The sequence below is a fragment of the Gastrolobium bilobum genome, unplaced genomic scaffold (genome assembly GCF_033153095.1).
Source record: "Gastrolobium bilobum isolate Gb01-03AN ecotype WA unplaced genomic scaffold, APGP_CSIRO_Gbil_v1 utg38240, whole genome shotgun sequence".
NCBI classification, from domain to species: Eukaryota; Viridiplantae; Streptophyta; class Magnoliopsida; order Fabales; family Fabaceae; genus Gastrolobium; species Gastrolobium bilobum.
In genome coordinates, this window is record NW_026896106.1 from 132,371 (window position 1) to 158,654 (window position 26,284).

At 35.5% G+C, this 26,284-nt stretch overlaps 1 protein-coding gene across 2 annotated transcripts; it reads right to left on the reverse strand.

The window, feature by feature from the left end:
• Window positions 1-673: 673 nt before the first annotated feature.
• On the reverse strand, window positions 674-4,274 carry LOC133297812 (NADPH HC-toxin reductase 1-like). 2 transcript variants are annotated; one of them, XM_061497019.1, is made up of 5 exons: window positions 4,058-4,274; window positions 2,748-2,914; window positions 2,341-2,541; window positions 1,140-1,522; window positions 674-925 (listed from the first exon to the last, which is right to left on the reverse strand). In XM_061497019.1, the coding sequence occupies exons 1-5, from the start codon at window positions 4,170-4,172 to the stop codon at window positions 790-792; spliced, it is 1,002 nt and encodes a 333-aa protein (XP_061353003.1). In that variant the 5' UTR covers window positions 4,173-4,274; the 3' UTR covers window positions 674-789. The 2 variants fall into 2 exon arrangements, with proteins under 2 accessions (XP_061353003.1, XP_061353004.1); XM_061497020.1 differs by having other exon boundaries at window positions 2,341-2,557; window positions 3,995-4,195.
• Between the last annotated feature and the right edge of the window lie 22,010 nt (window positions 4,275-26,284).

Sequence of the window (26,284 nt, forward strand, 5' to 3'; positions counted from 1 at the left end):
AAGAGGAAAAGGAGATCTGTTTTACTGAACTCAACCACTCAATATCAGAGCACGCTTTGTACATAAAGGCAAAAGCTACTTAAGAGAGAAAACAACACCAAGGTAAAACAGATAAATATTTAAGGCCAAGTAACTTAGTTACAAATTACAATGGTTCTAAAAAGTACAACTAAAAGTAACTAGATTTATTATGAAATGAAAGAGATAAGGCTGAAAACACTTGATTGGTCTCCAATCACTTCCAGCAGATTTTTATTTTATCTTTTTTTTTTTTTATATTTTCCTGTGTTTTATACTTCTACAAGATAGGCCAGCACAACTGGAGTTCAAATCTTACTGACCAAAATAAGAATTTTATTAATGGATGATATATAATTTTTTTTGAAAAATTCTCAAAAAAGATTGTAGGATTTTCCCTTAACCTAATGAAATATCGGTTATCTATTTCTATTTAAATTTTTTGTATTAAAAAAAAAGAATAATTTTTTGAAAAGGCCACTCTAGATCTCTCGAGCATATGCCCGAATAAAGACAAAATCAAGTAATGAAAAGGGATGAAGAGGGTCAAAATCAATAAAAAAGCATGAATAAGGCAATCAGCTAAATTGCAAACAAAAAAGAGAAGAAGCATAAGGTTATAAAAGAATCAATTGTTCATTTTCATTTTGAACGATTTGGACGAAATTCAATGTTCATATTAACAAAATGAAAAGCACCTAAATAAATGATTTGTGATTTATTGGGTGCATTTTCAGAATTAATATAACACAATTTATATTTCAGTACAGACTAGAGATCGCTCATCCTTCTTGCGCATCTGATACAATCATCTAATATCATCCTGAGGTCATACTTGTAGACAAAGCCTTTATCTATAAGCTTTGTCGTGGCCCACTTGATTGCCCTTTCAGGCCCTTCCAGATACCTGTAACCCAAATGCCAAATACTTGTCAGATTTTAAACATCTGCAATTGACTACAAAATTAACTTTTCAATTTAACAAATACAAAATATGTGTGAATAAATCATTTATAAGCATGAAGCAAAAAACCTTTGGAATAAAAAACAATTAGACCTACAACATAACGTGCTACTTGTCTGTATGTGCATAATATAGAAATTAAGTAATAATAACTTACTTCTTCTTCAAATGGAATTCTGGATAGGTTTGGAAATAGCAATTTGCTATATCAGCAGATGATGTATATGAGCTTGCAACCAAGAATCTGCCTTTTATTGATGGATTCTCTGCGCAGAAGATATGGGCTTCACAGACATCATCAACGTGGACTATTGGAATTTTTCCATCCAATTCTTCTAAGAACTTCAAAGCCATGTACGTGGCTTCATTGTCTTTTACCTGAGAGATAAGCACTGCAACACTCAAGGGAGTGTAACTGAGAAGAGTCTCCCCTCCCACAAGGCCACAAGCCAGACTTACCACCTCCAGTCCATCGCCATTTTTACCATTTCCATAACTCAATAGCTCTTTCTCAGCCAGTGTCTTCGAATCAGTGTAGCTCTGAAAAACACCCACGATTTATTTATTTGGACCCAGAGTTTCATTGGAAGCTACTAATCACTTAATATATGGAAATCATTAAAATATTTCTTAAACTCATCACTTAATGCATGGGAACCATTACAATACTTTTAAGGGGTGTTTGGTATCAAACTTTTGTTTAGAATGATGGAAAAGTGGGGTAGAGAATGTTTTTTTATCTATGTTAAGGTATCCTGATTTATTCCATGCAAAAAAATTCTTCAATCAATCCATATTTACACCTAGCACCACAAAAAAAGAATCCTCATTAGCTTATGGTATTTTTTTTTAGCCCTTGTACTCTGATTTTGATTCAAACAAATAAAGACCATAACCCCCTCATGATATATATGCAGATGTAAAATAGATACAGCAAGAAAAGCATAATAATTTAGTTATTTTGTTTCAAAATCCCATCAATATTTTACCATCAACCAAACACAACATCAATAAAATTAATTCAATTTTCCGGATATAATTTTGGCATACCAAACACTTTTTCATAATTTACTTGGGCAAAAATGTTTACCACCATATTTCTAAAAAAAACTTTCTCTATAAAAAAATATATCTCATATACCAAACACTCCCTTAAGTTCAGATTTAAGAGACATTACAATTTAGGCTTATGTCCCTCCTGCTGTGTGAGGAGACATGATTAGTCGAACTCACTCACTTTTAAAGAGAAAGAGAAAAAAAAATTAATGAAATTCACTCACTTATGTACAAGTGTGATAGAAAAAAAAAAATTACATAAAAAAGCAGAAATATTTTTTTCATAATATATTATTATTTACCTTATGAGGGCCAAATGAAAGGTTGAGAGGCGTCCAACAAGTTTCATCAATGAAATCTTTAAAGCCAGTCCCATCATCTTTAAGCGGAGAAGAAGCAACCACGGAGGAAGTGTAAATCAGTCGTCGCACTGTTCCTGATTTAATACAATATGTTGCAATGCTTTTTACTCCAGCTATTGCTGCTTCACTCATGTTCTTAAACTGCTTCAAATAATACCTAAATGTCATCACTTCAATCTCTATTTAATATTTGATTTGAATTAATTTAGTTCAAAAATATCTACGTGTTTACATTAATATTTGACAAAAGTGCCACTTAGCCTAAATCGGGTGATTAGATTACTGAAAAATTAGTACCCAGAATAAAAAAATAAAAAATAAAAAGGAGAATCATGGGTGAAGTTAACCTGAGACTCGCTTTGATGTTCGTAAGGAGTAGCAACGTGAAAGACAAACTCACAGCCTTGAATTGCAGGCTCATACTCATATGGCTTGTATATGTCTGCTTCATATAACACCAAACTAGCATTTTCTTGAGCAAAGCCTTTCAGAAGCCCTGTCTTGGACTCGTCCTCTGAAATGAATTTACTATTAAATAAAATATTTTAAGAATATATATATATATATATATATATATATATATATATATATTATAAATTAAATTCTTTTTATTAATAGTTATATGTCATCTCAAATGAACAGGGATCAAAATGTTACATTTTGTCAAAAAAATTATCCAAATGTCACACAAATAGTATTTTTGATCAGATTGTCACGTGTTATAATTCGCTACCACGTGGGTAGCCAATTTTGTGGCCAATGACTTCGTGACACGTGGCCATATTACAGACCAATTCGCTACCAGTGGTAGCGAATTATGTCACGTCAATTTTTTTCTGCGAAAGTGTGCCAATTATGTCACGTAATCATTAGCAGACATAATTTGCTACGAGTCGTAGCAAATTATACTTACGTGCAGTCTGGTAAAAAGTATTGTTCACGTGACATTTAGATAATTTTTTTGCCAAAAGGTGACATTTTGGTCACTGTTCCCATCTCGAAAGCTAACAAAATCACAAAATATAGTTAAAGCATATTAATTAAAGGGATAAGTGTGTGTCATTTTAAATAATATAAAATTATGTCATTTTAAATAAGAAAAAGATATAGATCATAGAGAAAAGAGAGTGGACAAAAAATAAAATAAAGGTGTAAGTCTCATCTTTTGTGAAAATAAAATGACACAAATTCTAACATTTAAAAGAATAAATATTTTTTTCTTAATTAAATCGCGAAAAAAGCTACATAGATCGGACAACAATGTGTCATTACCTCATAAAAGTGTTACTCCAAAAGTGAGGAAATGATTAGATTTAGATTATATTAAATATTGTAAAATTATGTCTAGCTTGTTAGTTTCTGATTTGTAATTTCTTTCTGTTTCTGGGGCTTAACCCCTCTTTATTTACAAAAAAAAAAAAAAAAAACAAGTAAAGATATGAAGAAAAAAAATCAAATTTAGATTATACTAGATTTTTATATAATATTAATATATAGATTTCTTTTGAAAATAATATTACAGCGAACTTCTTCTAGAGAGTGCGACGTAGCTCCTAAAATTTCTTTTAATAATAACAATAATATTAGAGCAAACCTTCTTAAAGTGCATATTAAATTGGGGGGATGAACGAATGGAAATTGGGAAGAGGGAGAATACTCAGGTTTCTAAGCGTTGAATGGACAGCGTAGCCCTTTTCCAGAAGCTTCTTGACGAGGAAAGAGCCAATATAACTACCACCGCCGGTGACGCATACTTTGCACCTCCGCTCCATCTCCAATCTCCCCTCTTTTATGTGTCTCTGTGGTGATTGTCATAAAAGCTCATCTTCTCTCAGCATTAATATCTAGAAGTCCTTAAAACCTCATCTTTTCTGTGTCTATCTATACCCTTCACTAGTGGCTGAGGTAAGTCCTTAAATATTAATGAGTTATAAAAAAAAAAAAATATCTTCTGCATATATAGAAATATGTTTCTTATATTATAAAAATAATTATATTTTCTATACATACATAAAATTATATGGAGTTTATGTGGATCATGTGAGAAGAAAAAAATATATATAGATTTACACATTTTTTTTTTTTTTGGTAAATAGATTTACACATTTTTATAAATGTATAAAAGATAAATTTATTTTCAATATTACGAGTAATATTAATCTTATATATATATATATATATATATATATAGGGAATAACATCTATCCTTTTAAAGGATATAAGCTTATATCATTTTAGATCCTAACCATTGATTTCCGTCCATCAACGGTTATAATTTATTGGATTAAAATTATTAATTAATTAATAATAAATTTGACTCATTAAGTTTGGCCCAATAGATTATAACCGTTGATGGACGGAAATCAACGGTTAGGTTCTAAAATGATATAAATTTATATCCTTTAAAATGATAGATGTTTTTCTTATATATATATATATATAGGGAGGGTTATATTTGTAAATTTTTTATTTACAAACTCTTACAAACTACATTATATATATATATATATATATATATATATATATATATATATGAGTTTGGTGTTTGTCATTTTAAATGACATAAGTTATGTCATTTTAGAAGAGAGATAGACACAGAAAAATAAAAATCATGGGAGAGAGAAAGTGAGTGATTTTTTTTAATTTAAAATTTAAATAAAATTTGTTTTTCTGTGTCTGTCTCTCTCTTAAAAGAACGGAGTGTTATGTCATTTAAAATGACAAACACTTTTCCTTATATATATATATGAAAAAACTATTCTCATGCTACATGATATAAGTTTTGGGAAAAATGATTCTGCAGTTACTGCAGATAAGTTATATGCATTTATTCACAAAACGACGTCATTTTGGTATTGAAATATTAAAAAATTATAAATATAAAGACTATTATAACCCTGAGATAAATTAAAATTACAAAAACACCATAATTTTCGCCCCAAAACGACGTCGTATTGGGCTTACTGCAGATAACATATCTGCAGTAACTGCAGAAAAAGCGAACCCATAAGTTTTCCCTCCTACAATACTTCGATAATTGTACCACCATTTTCTTTTCTTTTTATTTTATAGTAAATGCCCAAATTGGTCCCTAACAAAAAACTAGGTAACCAAATTAGTCCCTCACAAAAATAAATTCGTTAGATAGTCCCCAACAAAGACAAACAGGACCCACGTTCGTCCTTCTGTTAGTCCAAAACTAACGGTGTGACTGACGGTGTTTAGGTGTAACGTTAAGTGACACACTGAAGGCCATGTTGGTGATGGAACGACGTCGTTTATAGAGAGCACATCCACGTTGGTAAGAATCAAGTCACTTTCATCTAAGGAATGACGTCGTATGGTTTAGGGTACTTCTTAAACCAGAAATCAAGGGATTGAATCAAAGATTGAACATATGAATTTGGGGAAAATTGATTTACGGTTTAATGGTTGTGGGTTTATACTGTATGCTTTAGGGTTCTTCTTAGTTGATCTGAGATGAATTTATCTTCTGGAAGGGGGAGCTCAAGTAGTTCATTTGGGTTCAGAAGTGAAAGAAGGAGAGCTGCTTCATTGTGTAAATGTGGGAGGCACAATGTTGTTTACACCTCCAAGACAAATAGAAACCCTAATAGATCATTTTTGGTGCCCCAGTTTCAAGGTGAGGTTTATTTTTTCATGCGTTCTTTTTCTAATTTCAATGTTATTAACTGTTTAGTTTAATTTGGTTTAGGAAAAGAAGCCACACTGTAACTTTTTTGAATGGGTGGATGATGCTACATCTGATACCATGGAGCTGGAAGATTGGAAAATTAACAAGCTGGAGTAGAATATAGCTAAAATGAAATTCAAGTTGAACTTTTTGGAGCTGAACCACAGACAAGCAGCCAGCATGCAACAATTGCAGCTGAACCAAGTCCAATAGCATCAAGAGGCAGCAACCCCCCCCAGCAATCCTGCTGAGGCAGTGACCAGTGAGCAAGGAAGCACAGACACTTGTAAAAACAGGAAGAGTCGGGTCCGACACGCTCCGACACGGCGACACGCTCCGACAGGCTCCGACACGGTGTCGGACACGCGGTTGACTTTTTCCGACACGTTGACCATTCCGACACGCGAATTTGACCGTGTCCGACACGGTCAAATGGCATTTTCGTAATTTTTTTATTTTTTTTATTTTTTATTTTAAAAAAATTATTTTTTTAAAAAGTTAAAATATATTAATAAAGCTTCCACCTGATCATATCAATTTTATCTTTTTGTCTTTTTTTCTCTTAAGTAGATAAGAGAACATCTCAGCACCATTGTTGTCAATTCCTATCACGCTCTTGTTGTATCTTCTTCTCTCTGATCTCTCTAATATGATTTGATCTCTCTATCTGATATTATATCTCTCTCATTCCAGTTCTTATTTTTTTATTAAAGCTTTCATCTTTATAACGTGTTTATGGGTATTATTAATTTAGTTTCATTTTTTTGTTAAATTATTAAATATTAAATGAAAAATACACTATATAAATTAAAAATATTATTTAATATTAAAACGTGTCCCAACGTGTCGAAATTCATAATTTTTTAAGATTGACGTGTCGGGGTGTCGTGTCGTGTCGTGTCACGTGTCGCGTGTCGTATCGGTGCTACATAGCCAATGAGACAGCAACTGCAGCTAGCAGTGGCACCAGGGCCAGATTCATGAGCTTCATGTCTACACCAGGGTTCAAGGCACCTAGGCTAGCCCCATATAAATGATTGGAATACTCTGTAATCACTGACATTAGGCCTTTTTTTTGTATGGCTCTGATATAGGAATTCACTGGAATTGTAATTAGGCCAGTTATTTTGGTTTTGGCCCTGTTCAAATGTGTCTGTTGGCTTTTTTTTGTATGCCTATGATTATGGCCATATTAAGTAGGAACACTTTGTTTCTTTGGAAGACTATTGTCTTGGTCTTAATGGTGTATTATGTCAGTTGGTTTTTTTTGGAATTGTAAGTACGATCGGATGAAATGAATGGAATATGTCTTGTTACTATATGTTTGCTGTCATTACTATTTGTCATTGTTGTCATTAGTACTTGTAATATGGCATACTTCTTCTGAGTTGAATTTTTGTAACAACATTGTGTTGGTCTTCTAACAAGCTCTTTGCAGTCATTGTTGTCATTGCTTCTCATTATAACTTATACTGATACACATTTTGGGTGTATATTGGTACTTATTTTTTAGCTGTTGTGTCATTTTGGTACTCATCCTCTAACATTGTGTTGTTTCTGTCAATACTGCTATAGCAAATTTGGATGCTGTGTCATTTTGGGGTTATGTGTAAACATACCTGAACTTAGCACGCATCAGTACTTTATATCCCTTACAGGACCTTCACAATTTTTATCGAGACCCTTTTTTGTCCCTGTTTTTTTTCACATTTTGCCATATTGGTCCTTCACAAAATTATCGGGGTCCTTTTTAGTCCCTGTTAAACATGACAGTGACACCAATGCCACAAAAAGTTGTTACCAGCCCCACTGCTCATTCCCCTTTCTGTATCATTCCCTCAATCCTTCTTCTTAGTGTTCATACAGTCGTTTGCATTTTTTTTTTTGCCATTTCAAGATAACTTAATCCAACATTTTGTCCCAATAAACTAAAGTTCAAGTTCATTAGCAAAATTATATACAATGCATGAACTAGGGGTGTTTGCGGTCTGGATTGGATCAGTTTTGGAAGCAAAAATCATCTGATCTAATCCCTTCGGTTTGATCATATCATCATCCATTCGATTTTGATTTTTTTTTTCAAATCTGATCCGATCCAATTCAATTTTTTTCGGTTTGGATTCGATCGGTTTTCGGTTTTTTGAAAATCTTAAAATTTATTTCATGATTATTGTGCAAATAACATTTTTTGTATATATTGGCTTTGTAATTTTTTTTTTTTGAAATACAAAAGCATTAGTAAACTATAATATAATTTTTTAATTTTGGCAATGAAATATGAAGCTCTACAAAGATAAAATTTTGTTGATGATGACTAGATTTTTTCTTGGGTTTAGTTGATGGGTTAATGGGTCTTAGGTTTAGAAATTTTTAGGCTATGATTAGGGAAATACCCAAGTAGGTACAGGAAAATTAATATATTTGATCGGTTTGGATTGGATCAGTTTTCATCAACCCATCCAAAAACCGATCCAATCCAATTAAAATTTATGATTTTTAATCGGTTTTCGATTTTTCGGTTTTCGGTTATCGGTTTTTCGGCTCGGTCACCGCGGTTTGAATCGGTTTGGATCGGTTGAAGAACACCCCTAGCATGAACAACATCTCATTACATCCCAAGACTGGTCTTTCCATTACAAAGAAGCATACATATTACAGATTAAAAATGAACATTTCACTTCATCCTACTACCAACATATATACATATTACAAAAACAACAATAATGGATCCAACAAACACCCTAACAACACACATGCATAATTTCCTTCTCAACCCTTTCAAACTGTGTCTGCATCTTCATTGATATGTCTTCAATCTTTATACAGTACTCATTAATCTTCTTTTTGTTGTCATTCACATCTAGCTGCAGTTCATCATTGAGCTTCACCAAAAAGTTCAACTTCAATCCCATTTCAGCTACATTCAACTCCAGCTTATTAATTCTCCAATCTTCCATCTTCATGGTATCAAATGTAGCATCATCCACCCATTCAAAAAAGTTACGGTGTGGCTTCTTTTCCTAAATCAAATTAAACTAAACAGTTAATAACATTGAAATTAGAAAAAGAACGAATGAAAAAATAAACCTCACCTTGAAATTGGGGCACCCAAAAAATGATCTATTAGGGTTTCTAATGGTCTTGGAGGTGTAAACAACACTGTTCCTCCCGCTTTTACACAATGGAGCAGCTCTCCTTCTTTCACTTCTGGACCCAAATGAACTACTTGAGCTCCCCCTTCCAGAAGATAAATTCATCTCAGATCAACTAAGAAGAACCCTAAAGCATACAGTATAAACCCACAACCACTATACTGTAAATCAATTTTCCCCAAATTCATATGTTCAATCTTCGATTCACTACCCTGCTTTCTGGTTTAAGAAGAACCTTAAACCATACGGCGTCGTTCCTTAGATGAAAGTGACCTGATTCTTACCAACTTGGATGTGCTCTCTACAAACGATGTCGTTCCAACACCAAAGTGGCCTTCAGCATGTCACTTAATGTTACACCTAAGCACCGTCAGTCACACCGTCAGTTTTGGACTAACAGAAGGACGAACGTGGGTCCTGTTTGTCTTTGTTGGGGACTATCTAACGAATTTATTTTTGTGAGGGACTAATTTGGATATCGAATTTTTTGTCAGGGACCAATTTGAGCATTTACTCTTATTTTATTTTTTTAGGTGGTGGAGCCCTCAAGTTTATCTCTATGACATGAGATAACTTATCTCCTTTAACATGAGATTAATAAAATCCTTATATATATATATATATATAGGGGTTTGATTTTATCATGTTGCATGAGAATTGAATTCTCATGTTGTGACACAACTAGTAGTAGGCCCCACATCTATTAAAAAGAAAAATAAAAGAAAAGCTTTGCACGCAAATCGAATGATCACAACATAATAATTGAATTCTCATGCAACATGATAAATTATTTTTCCATATATATATATATATATATGTATAATGTTTTGGGGAGGTAGAAAAGAAAGGGATCCGAGAGAGGGAAGAAAAGGAAAATAAAGGATATTATTTCTCCTTTATTCTTGAGGTTAAAATATGATAAGAGAGAAAAATAAAAAATTATAATTTTATCTTTTTTAAAAAAAGTTAAGGGATAGGATATTGTGATACACAAATAATGTTACGCATAATGTTACGATCACATCTTAACCGTTGATTTCCGTCAATCAACGATTATCATTTTTCAAATCAAACTCATTAATTAGTTATTAATTCACAATAAATGATAATCGTTGATTGGCACAAATCAACGGTTAAGATGTGGTCGTAACATTGTGCGTAACATTATTTGTGTGTCACAATATCCTTTCCCAAAAGTTAATACAATCATTGTGTTTTATAAATTTTAAATTAAATTAAATTTATAAAAAAAATTGAAAAATACGAGACACATTTGGACACAAATAAAATAACTATGTAGAGAAGCCTGGTTATATTTTCACACAAACAGACGAAGTTTCACATCACAACTTCACAAACTTTATCCAAATGTTTTGAGCAGCAAAATAGGCTTTTTGACCACTGTAGCCCTTATTTAATAATTAAATATCAAATTGACCTTGATTATAAACTATTTCAAAAATTTAACCTTTTCAAAAAATATAACACCAATCTGCCCCTGTTTGGCCGTTGACCATCAGGACTACCCGGTAGCTCCCTCACTACCCGGGTAATTTTTGAAATTTTTCCCCTACCCGGATAGTGAAGGGAATAGCCGAGTATATTTCAAATTTCTGAAAAAATGTTTGACCCATTTACCCGGGTAGGAAGGGAGGGCTACCCGGGTAAATAATCAGATCAGCAATCTTGATCTGAACGAATTGGCCAGGAATGCAAGTTCTAGGAGCAGCTGCACTGATGCACCGCACCTGACACTGCCTTCCACATGCATCACTGTTGTCCCATATACCTTCCCCGGCTAAACCAAACATATTGCTTGATGGAAACTGTGATGCATCTCTGATGCACCGCACCTGATACTGCCTCCCACATGCAGCACCGTTGTCGCACATACCTTCCCCTGCTGAACCAAACATGTTGCTTGATGGAAACTGTGATGCATCTCCGCCGAAACACGCGATAGCTGTATCATCACAAGTCACAACCCATAAAACACATTCATTAACTGAAATTTGGTTTTGGTCTGTTTGAGGATAATATATGTCAACGTTTCAAATAACCCTTTTTTTTTTGTACATGAAATTGACAGTTTTATTCAAGCACAATATATATATATATGTGAACTTTTTTTTTTTTGTACTTACGTAAAAAGGGAGGACCATATTGGGAAGCAGTGCCAACGTCACCACGAGAGTAGTGGATGAACAGGGTTGAGAGTAGTACATGATTATTTATCCGGGTAGTCCCCTCCCTATTCGATTAAATAATTCAATCATTTTCTCAGAAATTTGAAATATACCCGGGTATCCCTTTCACTACCCGGGTAGGGGAAAAATTTCAAAAATTATCCGGGTAGGGAGGGGGCTACCCGGGTAGGCTTGATGGTCAACGGTTAAACATGAGATGATTGGTGTTATGTTTTCTGGAGAGGTTAAATTTTTGAAATAATTTATAATCAAAGTCAATTTGGTAATTAATTATTAAATAAGGGCTATAGTGGTAAAAAAACCCAGCAAAATAACCTAAAACATTGAATAGTATCAAATTCAAATACAAAACCAGGAAATAAAAATAAGAGACACGCGCGATCACAAATCACGCGCATGTGTGCTTTGATCTTAGTTTTTTTTTAAAAATTAGACATGTTTAAAAATAATCATAATTTATAACTTTTCATATTATTCTGGAGTGAACATTAATGTCTAGCAGGATAGCTAGTATTTATATCTACGGAGCTTGTGGTAAAGACGACATGCAATTAGAAGTCCTGCACCTTAGGCCAAAGTCTGATGAAATGAACAAGGGGTGTGTGTATGAGTCACCTGCGGTGAATAGGATGTGCTCTAAGCACAAGTGTGTAGGTTGTAGCCATGGTGGCCAGCCTAGTGAATACTAAGATAGTTTATCAGATGAGTTCTTAGATGATCCCCTTTGTTAGCTATAAGGGTTTATATATAGAAGAATGGACTAGGAGATTCTGCCCCTAGTGGGTAGTTTACAGGTGACTTAATGGCATGATGCAATGCTTAGTGGGTGGTTACTGGAAGTGGATGGAAGTTAGGGGAGAGTGGTGGAATAAGATGCTCCATGTAGTGGGGATAGGAAATGGGAACCACTTAAGTGATTCATAGCATAAGCCCCCAGCCTGCATTGCGCATAGTGGGTAAACTCGTGCCTATCAAATAGTGTTTAGTGTTGTGAAAAAAGGTTACGAATGCCAGGAAAACCCAACTTGTGAATGCTTCCGGGTTCCAGGTTGCTTTATCGTGTTGCTCGTTGGTTGTAGTCGTCTCCAGATTTGTAATTGCTTCCGAGTTTAAAGCTGGAGGTGGTTTCTCATATTTGTCAGCCTAGACCTGCAATAAATAAAAACAATAATAGTTTATTGCGTACCTAAGTAGGGTGTGAGAACCTTATATGATGATGTCTTGTGCGCTGATTAGGATCATTCAGAATCAAATGTTCAACAATTTTCCCGCTTCCGATTAAAAAAAGGACGGCTGCCCAAGGTCTTCATTTGGCGGCAAAGGACTTTGCTTTCCTATTTTCAAGTAGGAATTGAACGGGTGTCCAAGAGGTCAATTCTGGCAGCAAGGAATTTTGTTTTCCCACTTCCGAATAGGAATTGAACGGGTGCCCAAGTGGCCAATTCTGACGGCAAGAGACTTTGTTTTCCCGCTTCCGAGTAGGAATTGAACGGGTGTCCAAGTGGACCACTTAAGTGGTTCCCATTTTCTATTCCAACTACATGGAGCATCTTATTCCACCACTCTCCCCTAACTTCCATCCACTACCAATAACCACCACTAAGCATTGCATTATGTCATTAAGTCACCTGCAAACTACCCACTAGGGGCACAATCTCCTAGTGCATTCATCTATATATAACCCCTTATAGCTAACAAAAGGGATCATCTAAGAACTCATCTGATAAACTATCTTAGTATTCACAAGGCTGGCCACCATGGCTACAACCTACACACTTGTGTTTAGAGCACATCCTATCCACCGCAGGCCGCAGGTGACTCACACACCCCCTTGTTCATACCATCAGACTTTGACCTAAGATGCATGACTTCTCATTTCCGGTAATTTTTACCATAAGCCTTGTAGGTATAAATACTAACTATCCTGCTAGATATTAATATTCAGTCCAGAACATATATTTTAGGTTACATTCTCCTTAACGTTACCTGGGTTAAGGTACAAGTTTTGCCACTGTGTCTGTGCTAATTAACTGTTGAGATATATAGTCTCACATTGGTTGTATGTGCAACTAATGTGGTCTTTATAAGACTTTGAGCACTCCCACCCTTTGAGCTAGCTTTTGGGGTGGTGTATCCCAAGATTCTTTACATGGTATCAGAGCCTCGCCGCCCTCCACTTTCTCTCGTGGAATTTCTTTCTTCGCACAGGTAGGCTGAGCCTGTTGCATTATCCACGCTTCTAGCCCAATAGGCTCCCGTGTGAGGGGGCGTGTTGAGATATATAGTCCCACATTGGTTGTATGTGCAACTAATGTGGTCTTTATAAGACTTTGAGCACTCTCACCCTTTGAGCTAGCTTTTGGGGTGGTGTATCCCAAGGTTCTTTACATGGTATCAGAGTCTCGCCGCTCCTCCACTTTCTCTTGTGGCATTTCTTAGCACAGGTAGGCTGGGCCTGTTGCATTGTCCACTCTTCAAGCCCAATGGGCTCTTGTGTGAGGGGGCGTGTTGAGATATATAGTCTCACATTGGTTGTATGTGCAACTAATGTGGAGTTTATACGGCTTTGGGCACTCCCACCATCTGAGCTAGCTTTTGGAGTGGTGTATCCCAAATAATTAATCAGAGTGTGGTTTGATGTCGAAGGCGAGTGAGTAACCGAGCAAGGGACTGGCGCGTGGGGACCTGAGAGGGACTTCGCTCATCTAATTCTCGGTGCTATCGTAGTAAATTACATCGGAGAAATCCAACCCTTCTGCCACACACCGCTGTGTCTCGCACTTCCGCCATCTGCTTATGTTGGTTAGTGGCTTCTTTGGCCCCACCAGCGGCCACTTTTGCGTCCTCGGATCGATTTTTCGGTCGTTGTCTTTCATAAATTTTCTCAAAATTTATAAGAATAAAAAATAATTTATTATTTTAAGTATGACAAAGATATCGATCGAAGGGTTTTATAAAAAAAAAAATCCATATTTTATAAAACTCACATGGAAGAAAAATATATAAACAAAGTTTTCCCAACTCTTGTGCACACCCTTAGCCGTTAAGGTTTCTCATGTTGAATGGCGAGAAATAACAATCGAAATATATCAATCCTCATCGTCTAAATAGCGAAACAAACATTCATTTTAATAGATGTGTTGAAAACACATAAATGGAAACTATCAGATATAATATTTTAAAAAAGTACAGCCAAAATGCGGTTCAAGTTTCCACCTACAACACAACTCAAATTAAAAAGAACAAGTATGTATCAGCAACGTAAACCATTCTTAATCCTTCTCTTGCTTGAGAAGCTTCTCGCGCTTTGTAGCAGATATCTGAGTACCACGTTTGTCCAGGCGGGCCACAACGTTAGGGAAGGATACCTCAACCGATGTCCATTTGTCCCTAAGGTCCCTCAACCATTTGTCCTCAAGATCCCTCACCTCATCTTGAAAAGCGGCGTAGGATTGGAGACCCTCCACCAATTTCCGAAGCTCAGCCTCCAACTTTTCAGACACCATAGCTTTCTCTTTCAACTCCTCCACCTGACTTGCAATAGCCTCAGCCTTAGCTTCGGATGCCAGCTTGGCAGCCTCCATCTGAAACAGTTTATCCTCCAAAGCGTCGTTACGGGACCTCTCTTCAGCCAAAGCACTCGCCATCTGTTCCTTCTCTAGACGAAGAGTAACAATCTCTTCCCTCAGAACACGGTAGAACCCAGCAAGAGATGCGCTCCTCAGCGACCATTTCTCCACCTCGTCCAAGTAATGAGTCCAGTCATCTTCCCCCAAAGCCCTTAGGTTCACTCTGTCATTTGGGGTTAAGATAGAGTTCCGCACCTCCATCGAAATCTCTCCCTCTTTCCAAATTGATGAGGAAGCGGTCTCAGATTGTGGAGGCTCGTTGAGAGACACCACCGCAACAGATTCTGTTTCTCCTTTCACAAGAGCAGCTCTCTTAGGTTGCCTGGCGCCCGAGCCGGAACACCCCACTCGCTTCCGTGACTCAGAGCTATTGGGGTCCATTATCATGGGTCGTTGAACTTCGGGGGTAGAAGGAGAAAAAGTACCACCGGCCACTTCATCACGAAGTGCCCTGAGCTCTGCTACAAGTTCCTTCACTTTTTTACCCGCAGACGCCATACTCTCTGCACAACCAAAACCAAAAAAAAAAAAAAATTTAACTAACATCATATACATAGAATGCTTGAGTGACGTTATGGAAATTAGTACCGAGGCATGCATGTATAAGAGTAAAAGAAACACATCTTGAGTGACTCTTCTGTTCTGTTGAAGTGTGTAAAATAATTTTTTTAAATTACAACATGCTATCAAATGCAGAGAACTCTCAAGTGAAATTATCAAGTTAAAAATCAACAGAGGGCATGAGAAACTAGGAAAATTCCCTTCCAAGGTTTGAACAAAGTTTTAGTTTTTTTATCGCCACCAATAATCCTCAGTTTAAAGTGGGTATATTTTAGCATGCATCAAAGATAAAAAATACTTTAATCTTTGACCAAGCCTTCCAAAATTTTGAGTAGAACTTAGAGGGCAATAACAGTGAAATTAACCATTCAAGAGAAAGAAGTACATAGATTTTTCATACAAACGGAAATCCTTCAATAATATCTCCCTTTATGCACGAAAACAACGCTTAAATATAGCGTTAAAAACAATTGCGAAGTTAGAAGTTAAAGGACATTAACGACAAGGTAGATGCATCATGCATAGCATTTCCACTTCAATCATACACTCTCGGGTGATGCAGAAACAAGACGGTGATGATGGTGTACATGGTTTAAACAACATTATCAGCAGAGAAAAGAGGGTAAAATTAAAATGATAAGATCAAATGGTATAATTTATGTGAGAAAAAAAAAATAAGTAAAAGGACACCAAGAATTTGTGTCAGAACACCAGAAGCCTTACCTTATTCCTCTCTGTAATCACTCTCCTAAAGTTCTTTCCTTCTTCTCTCGGGTCTTCACCGTGCAGCAGATAAAGAGAGTGTTGTGGATATTAGATGCAAGTGCCAGGGTATAAAATGCGCATTCACGTTTTGCAATATCTAATTAATGTAATTGACAAGGAGTTTTACTGGGACTAGAACTGCGGGCAGCTCAAGCATCTCCTTATTGGGTTAAAGATCGACGGAAGGGACGTCGAATGGACGGGCCATTCTTATCATTCCAAAAGACTATCACGATTTGGATCTCCTCGTATGAAAAAATGGTGATATTATTTAATTATAATTTTTTATTTAAAAATTATATATTTCTTTCTTTCTTATATCATTGTTAACGAGTCGTTGGAATCAAATAACATGATCATATAATTATTTTTTGATGTAAGGATCCAAATCCAATATGTATGTAAAAATATATGAGGTATAAAGAAAAAAAAATATAAATCCCACATATTTTTATGTATGTGTAGAAAATAAAATTATTTCATATTTATCCCTTTAATATATCATGCCCCGCCAAGATAGAATCATGAAATCAAAATCAATTTAATTTTAGGGATTAATTCCTATAATATTATAGGAGATAGTTTTATTTTTTACTTATTTATAAAAATGTGTGAGGTTCATATTATTTTATATATTTTTTTACATGTGCCCCACAAACTTTTATATGTATGTAAAAAGGATTTTATTGTTCTCTTTTTACATAAGATAGTTATCTTATGTGGTAGAGAGAAAATGAGTGAGTCCCACCATTAGAAAAAAAAAAAGTGAGGTGTGAAAATAAGAGAGAAGTTATCTTGGTAAAAAAGGAGTAATATTTTCTCTGTAAAAAGGGAAAAGTGAGTCTACTGTTACAGAAGAGTTCTTGTCTTTTGTCCGTGACAGAAAATTTTTTGTGGGATCCACATATGACAAAAAGGAAATAAGAAAAAATGTTTGACACAAAGATCGAACCATCAGCTGGAGATTGTTTTCTTTCCTGTGACACATGTAAAAAATAAAATTATTTCCTATAACACAAGAAACATTAATCTCATAATTCAATTATTAATACTTTTTCAGAAATAGCAATTATTTAAACTGGAATGGATCTCTCATGTGAATTTTTTACATTTTTTATTAATGTTGATAAATTAAAATTGAATTTCAAGAGAAAAATAAACACACAAATTTTATATAACTAGGTAATATAAACTTTTAACAGAAAAGATTCACTTCCTATTTAAATAATGCATGTCTCGCCTTCTACGCGTGAATGTGTTGTTTTTTTTTTTTGTGTGGTAAATCGTGAATGTGTTGTTAAGTGTGATTGTGAGAGTTACGAGATTTATTCAATTACCACGATATATCCAAAAAAATTGTGTTGAATCTCACTATAGGATTAAACTTTGAAATAATGACTAGCGTGCTAGAAAGAATGGGCAACTTGACATGCTTATGCGTTTAATTACATTTAACAAACAATTTATTATAAAAAATTATTTTTTCAATATTTTTTATTTACCATTTTGGTAAAAGTGCCACAGATATATATGAGTTACCTTGATTCCGAGTAGTTTTTAAGCATTTTGTTGGATAGCGAAAACATTCATATATGCAGCTTACTATGAATAATCTATCTTAAGTATCATTATTTTCTCTTACAACTTACAAGTAAGCGTTGCTTACTTTATTTTCTTGTTTAGCGTATTATAACAATAGATATGTTACATTGGAATCTAAATATTTCTAACTTGAGTTGTTATATAAATATACACTTAAAAAAGCTATATCAAATATTTAAAGTGAAATAAATGAAAAAGCAACTCACGTTGATGTTTGAAATAACTGTGGAAATTATCCCTTCATAATAACTGATTTAATTTTATAAAACTCAACCAGGTAGCTATCAAATAAATCTTCCTATAGTCTCTGGATCAGTCAATAGCGTTTAAGTGTTCATCAATTTAATCATAGAGCTTTACTGAAGATGACAAATGAAGAGAAAATTTATGATGGACCAATTCAACCTGAGAGACCAACTGAAGTAAAAAATTTAATCAGACAAAAAGAAACATGCTTCCATCTACTTAGCGTTGTAAGTTCCTAACACTCTGGAAAAGATATTATATATAAAATGCTGAGCAGAAGCAAAAATTAATTAGGCATTCATATGGTTCGTGAGAACAGTACAACATTCTTCCATTAAAGTCCTTCAGTTTATTTGCCATGGCCTCGGCTAACTTCGCCGTCTCCATCTCAAAGAGTTTGGCTTCCAAAGCCTCGACCCTGGACCTCTCTTCAGCTAGCCGCTACCTTCGCCATCTGTTCCTTTTATTCGATTATCGGAGCAACCATTTCTCCGCCTGGCCTGAGTAAAAGGCCAAGTTTGATTCCTCCAAGGCCCCCAACCCCAAGTACGCCCTGTTATTAAAAATAAAAAATAATAGTAATAAAGATGTCATTTCACCTTCGTAAAGAGGTGGTACCTACATTTTTATATTTTTTTGTCTACTCCCTCTTTTCATTTATCTATCTTTTTCTCTCATTTTAAATGAAATAATTTTATATCCTTTAAAATGATACACATTTTTCTCGTACTAATAATATATCTATTATGGACCTTATATAGCTCAAATGAGCTTTATCCATTTTAAGGGGCTTTGGCAGAGGGAAACATTTTTTTATCCGATAATCACTATTTTTGTGAGTACGGTGAGAAATTAATTTTTTTTTCGATAATGTTATTTAAAAATTATTTGATAAATCAAATTTTTTTCACGAATATTAGGTCAATTCTTTAGTATATTTGGTTGATTTCGATGGAATGTGAACCGAAATTATAGAATTATCTCTTTTCAATTTTATAATTCTTGTTAAATCTCTCTCTTCATCGTCTTTCTTTCTCTCTCCCATCCCAACATCTCAATTCAAGGTTAGATCCACTTCTTAACAGAGCATTGGAAGATGAAGCCATTTGACCACAAGATTGAAAGACGTAGATTTTGGTTCAAATCTCCAAAGAATGGAAAATAAAAATACTGGAAGATGAAAGAAGAAAGCAAGAAAAATAAAAAATATTGGAAGACCGTGGAGTTCTGTATTTTTCGTTTTTGACGTTTGGAGTTCATTTTTGTGTTCAGTATTTTTCCTGCTATGGAGTTCATTTGGCCATACTGGAAGATCTATACATGAAAAATAATATGGAATTCATTTCTTTCATCTTCATGCTCCACCGTCTGTCACTTAGGAGTGTTGGGCTAGTTCAAGCCATTTGGCCCCATTGTCGAAGCTCTCCACCACTGTCGCTGTGCTTCATCATTGAACAAGAGAGGGTGTATTTGTCCAAAAAAATGTTAAAAACTGTTGAAATTACAGTGGAGAATTTTTGGTTTCCTTTTAGTTTCTTAAAGCAGGAAAGAGGAGTTAAGAGAAGAAAAATACACGCTTGGTTTTTACTTGTTCAGAAACTTGTCTTACCAAGTTTCCTACGTCAAGGATCAATTTAGGGAGACCACTACCTGGCACTTGTACTAATTAAATCAAGAACAAAAAGATACAATGTTCAGTTTCATGCTTAAAATAACCAAAGCCCCGAAGAAAACCCTAAAGCCCCAAATTTCATTCAACAGATCAAGAACCCTAAACAACAAGGCTTTACAAGATGCAATTGAACACAAAACAGAGCACAGCAACCACACAAATAGACTCAGTTGTGATACCAGAATCCTCACGTGAATCAGAAGCCCTTCTCCACACTTCTTGATGTCTTCAAGAAGCCACCGTCGAGTAAATCCTTGGTCTTCAACCACCACCAAGATCCGGTGATGAACCTGCAAACACAAGAGAGAACAACAGCCAAGAAAAACTCGATGCAATCTGGTTAGTAGATCAGATTTGGGTTTTTGAGCAAAACCCTATCAGAGCAAACAAGGGAACTTTGATACTGAATATAGAAGAATGAGAGAGTGTAGCAAAAATTATAATTGCACCGAATGTGTATTTTCAATATATAAACCCAATCAGAATGTTAATATATCACCTGACTACAAAACGCAGCGTTTCCATTAAAAGAGTTTATGTTACCAAAAAGTCCTTTTAACAGTACAACAATATAAAACTAGCAGGACTACGTATGGAAATACAGTTTTAACAAACTCCACCTTATTTTCAGAAGGTAGCATGCAAGCACCAGTAAATGGAGATAGCCTCCTTGATCATATATTCTCAACAAGATTGACCCAGAACCTTCAACAAGCTTAAGGCATCCTTAAACTTGTTTGCAGGAACGGAGTTGGTGAAAATGTCAGCAGGGTTTCATGAAGTAGAGACCTTCTCCACCTCAACCTGCTCATTAGAGATAATATCTCTAATAAAGTGCAACCTATCATCTATGTGTTTGGTCCTTTCATGAAAGGCATCATTTTTGGATAAGTGAATAGCACTTTGTGAGTCACAAAAAACCTTGGGAACATCCTTACCAAGTCCCAATTCTGATACAATACCTTTAAGCCATAAGGATTCTTTGATTGCCTCAGTCAGTGCAATATATTCTGATTCAGTTGTTGAGAGGGCCATCACATGCTGGAGATTTGATTTCCAGCTAACCACACTCCCTCCAACAGTGAAGACATAGCCAGTCACTGATCTTCTCTTATCCAGATCAGCTGCATAGTCTGCATCACAGTATCCTCTTACACCAAACAGGTTAGAATCATCAGCAGTAAAATTTAAACAGTTATCACAAGATCCATTTAAGTATCTAAAAATCCATTTTACTGCATTTCAATGTTCTCTAATTGGTTTAGACATAAATATGCTCACCACACTCACTCCATGAGCAATATCAGGCCTAGTGCCTATCATGGCATACATTAGACTTCCTATAGCATTTGAATAAGGCACTTTTTGCATGTAAACAAATTCAGTTTCATCTAATTCACCACATACAAGTTTCAAACGAAAATGGGCAGCTAAAGGAGTGTTCAAAGGCTTGGACAAATGCATAGCAAACAGTTTTAAAATCTTTTTCACATAATGTGATTGAGACAAAGACAACACTCTTGCATCTCTATCTCTAAAAATATCCATGCCTAAAATTCTTCTAGCAGGGCCTAATATTTTCATATCAAATTCCCTTTTCAACATTTCCTTTAGCTTATTAATATTATGTATGTTATGAGAAACAATGAGCATATCATCAACATAGATAAGCAAGTAAACATAGCTATCATCATCAGCATTCAAGTAATACACACAGTGATCATAACTACGCCTATTGAAACCTTGTGATATGACAAAGTCATCAAATATCTTGTACCATTACCTAGGTGACTGTTTCAGGCCGTACAAGGATTTCCTAAGAAGGCAGACTTTGTCTTTGTAGCCTTTCTTTATGAAGCCATCAGGTTGCTCCATAAAATTTTGCTCCTCTAAATTTCCATGCAAAAAGGCAGTTTTAACATCTAGCTGTTCTAATTCTAAATTGAAAATAGCTACAGCAGATAAAAGAAGCCTAATAGAAGTGTGTTTAACTACAAGAGAGAAAATTTCATTATAATCTACTCCCTACACTTGGGCATAGCCTTTGGCTACCACCCTAGCTTTATACCTTGATCCTTCTACACCAGGGATGGCAGGTTTTCTTTTGAAAACCCACTTACATCCAATTACCCGTTTATTTTGAGGTTTGTCCACTAAGAGCCCCGTCTGGTTCTTTATTAGTGAATCCATTTCATCCTCCATTGTTGCATGCCATTCCTTCCAAGTACTTGACTTCATTGCCTCCATGTAGGTTGTTGGTTCCTCTTGTTCCATCAGTTCACCAACCTGCAAAGCAAAAGCAATAATATCAGCATTGGCAAATCTATTAGGAGGTCTTATTTGCCTCCTAGCTCTATCCCTGGACAACAAATAATCAGTAGGAGCTTGTCCTTGCTGGTTATTTCCAGTCTCTAGTTCCCTAGGGACATCCGAAGTATTTTCTTGTTCATTTTCAGAAGAATCTTCATGATCCTCTCCTGGATCAAAGACATTAACATTCTGCCTTGTATGGGCAGATTGTTCCACCTCCACCTGGACCTTATTGGGGTGGTTATTTTGCTCCTTAGCCTGCAAAATATCTTTGTAGAAAGTTAGCTCATCAAAAGTAACATCCCTACTAATTCTACATTTCTTTTCGCTAACCAGCCACAACTTGAAACCCTTTGTGCCTTTAGGGTAACCAATGAAAACAACTTTTAATGCCCTTGGCCCAAGCTTATCTTGCTTAAAATGTACATAGGCCAAGCATCCAAAAGGTTTCAAGTAGTTCAGATTGGGAATTTTATTATTCCAAAGCTCCATGGGAGTTTTAAAGGCTAAAACAGATGAGGGAGATCTATTTATCACATGGCATGCTGTTGAAACAGCCTCAGCCCAAAAAGTTTTACCCAAGCCAGATTCAGATAACATGCATCTAACTTTATTTAAAATTGTTCTATTCGTCCTCTCAGCTATACCATTTTGTTGAGGTGTTTCAACACAATATCTATGTCTAGCAATGCCATGTTCCTTACAATAATCAGAAAACTGACTATTGCAAAATTCAAGACCATTATCAGTCCTAAGAACCTTAACCTTCATGCCTTTCTCAGATTCAACAGCAACCTTCCATTCCTTAAAGCAATCAAAAGCATGATCCTTTTGCTTTAGGAAATAGGTCCACAACTTCCTTGAAAAGGAGTCTATAAGGGAGAAGAAGTAGTGGCAACCCGAAAGGGAACTAGGAATATTGGGAGAACCCCAAAGATCAGAGTGAACGTAATCAAGGGTCTCTTTTGTTTGATTCTTATGCTGTGAAGCTTTGCTATGGGACTTCCCTAGGATGCAGCTGTCACAAAAGTCAAGAGGGAAAAAATTCTTTAAAGGAAGGATCCCTTGTTTACATAGCTCTTGCAACCTTTGGTTGCTATTATGCCCCAATCTTTTATGTCAAAGAAGGGGCAGATCAGAACTCTTCAAGGCCACACAAGACTCAAGTCCTATGGCCTCACCATCTAAAATGTACAACCCATTCACTAGCTTACCCACTATAGCCACCCTAGACCCCTTAGCAACCTTTAGAGTTCCTTTCTCACTCTTAAAGTTGTAACCATTCAAGTCTAACATCCCCAAAGATATTAGATTTCTCCTTAGGGTGGAGACAAGTCTCACATCCCTTAGGACTTTGACAGTCTCATCACCCATCTTGAAACTGACAGACCCAATACCTGTTACTTGACAAGTATCATCATTTCCCATTAACACCTTACCTCCCTCAAATGGTTTAAAACCACTCTCTCTTGGGTGTCATGTGAAATGTACACTCAGAATCCAACACCCACTCCAAATCAGTGGAGTTTTTAGACAAGACCAATAGCTCACCACTCTCATAACTAGTCAACATATTTGCATAATCTGTCTTGTGATTATTAGAAGGGGCAGCTTGTTGCTTTCCCTTCTCCGGGCAGTTCTTTTTCATGTGCCTTTCCTTGTGGCATAACCAACAGATTAACTTCTGCTTACCTCGGTCTTTGTTTTTATTTTGATTATTATTATTTCCCTTATTCTTGTTAAACTGGGATTTCTTTTTGAATTTCCCTTTGACATTCATCCCCTCTACAGGAGCCTTTTTATTGGAGTTCATTTCCTATTCCTTAGACCTAAGGGCTGCCAACACATCCTCAAGGGACAAAGACTCCCTACCATACTTAATAACAGCTTTCACATACTCTAAAGCATAAGGGAAGGCATTTAAGAGTATAATGGCTTGGTTTTCATCAGATATCTTCTCATCCGTATTAGCCAAGCTTATGGTTATCCTCTTAAATTCATCTAAGTTCTCATCTAATGATCTATTAGAGTCCATTTTAAATCCAAACAGTTTTTCCTTAAGATAAATTTTGTTTGATAAGGACTTAGTTATGATAAGGGATTCCAGCTTTAACCAAACCCCGGCAGCAGTGGTTTCATCATCCACTTGTCTAAGTACGTTGTCAGTCAAGTGCAAAATCAGCAAACTGAATGTAGTTTCCATCATTTCCTCCTTATCCTCATCACTCATGGTGGCAGGTAGATCCCTAGCACCACCTAAGGCCTTGGAACACTTTTGGTGAACCAATACAGCCTTCATTTTCTTCCTCCACATATTGAAGTCTCCTTTGGCATCGTATTTCTCCTCCTCCATGCGTGCAGTGCCCATCTTGATGACTTTCAGCAACCATGACAGCAACCAGAACAGACGCGATACAAGAAAGAAGAGGAGATGAAGCGCGGAAAAAATAACAGATAATGTTCTTGAAATAAAGAACTCAAAAATAGCAGTAATTACAGAAATAGAATAAAGCATGCAATAACGAATTGCAAGAAAGAAAACAATCAACATGAATGAGCAATTACAGAGCACAGATACAGGCAAAAGGAGGCACGCAACCTAAGCTCTAGATACCAATTGTTGAAATTACAGTGGAGAATTTCTGGTTTCCTTTTAGTTTCTTAAAGCAGAAAAGAGGAGTTAAGAGAAGAAAAACACACGCTGGGTTTTTACTTGTTCAGAAACTTGTGTTACCGAGTTTCCTACGTCAAGGATCAATTTAGGGAGACCACTCCCTGGCACTTGCACTAATTAAATCAAGAAGAGAAAGATACAATGTTCAGTTTCAGACTTAAAATAACCAAAGCCCCAAAGAAAACCCTAAAGCCCCAAATTTCATTCAACAGATTAAGAACCCTAAACAACAAGGCTTTACAAGATGCAATTGAACACAAAACAGAGCACAACAACCTCACACATAGACTCAGTTGTGATACCAGAATCCTCACGTGAATCAGAAGCCCTTCTCCACACTTTTTGATGTCTTCAAGAAGCCACCGTCGAGTAACTCCTTGGTCTTCAACCACCACCAAGCTCCGATGATGAACCTGCAAACACAAGAGAGAACAACAGCCAAGAAAAACTCGATGCAATCTGGTTAGTAGATCAGATTTGGGTTTTTGAGCAAAACCCTATCACAACATACAAGGGAACTTTGATACTGAATATAGAAGAATGAGAGAGTGTAGCAAAAATTATAATTGCACCGAATGTGTATTTTCAATATATAAACCCAATCAAAATGTTAATATATCACCTGACTACAAAACGCAGCGTTTCCATTAAAAGAGTTGATGTTACCAAAAAGTCCTTTGAACAGTACAACAATATAAAACTCGCAGGGCTACATATGGAAATACAGTTTTAACAAAAACTTTTTGTGGTATTTTTGGATGACATTTTAAAAAAAAAATCTACACAAAACAAAATTTTGAGAAAATAAGATTCCCGAATTTTTTTCTTCAGAAATCTTATATCAAACGTGGATAAATGAGATTATCAATGTCATTTTTTCGAGAAACTCAAAAACTCTCAAGTAGCAAACACCCAAAATTCAAATATTTTTATTATTATTATTATGAGATACATGGCTTCCGTAGCTTCACGCTTTTATACATCTTTTAACACATAATCATTGATTGTAATGGTAATTGTATAATTTGACAGTGACCCGATAACAAATCCACTAAGTACTTTCTTAATTAATAATTATCACTCATTTTCTTTGGAGACTTCGTAATCCAATTATCACCACGGCCACCTTTAACTGAGAATCCACACAGGACACTGATGTTAGCTTAGCATCATAATTTAGGAAAATTTTCAGTTTACCTCCTCTGCGCATTATTCATTCATTATTATAACTTTTATAACGCGGTAGTTAGAAAACATTAGCAAGGGGGTGGGGTGGTTTCAATTATTAATGTTATTGAGGAAATTATTAAGTCACAGTAAATGACAACTAAGTTGACGCGCAGTGAATGTTTAGTATTTTTTTTTTTTTTTA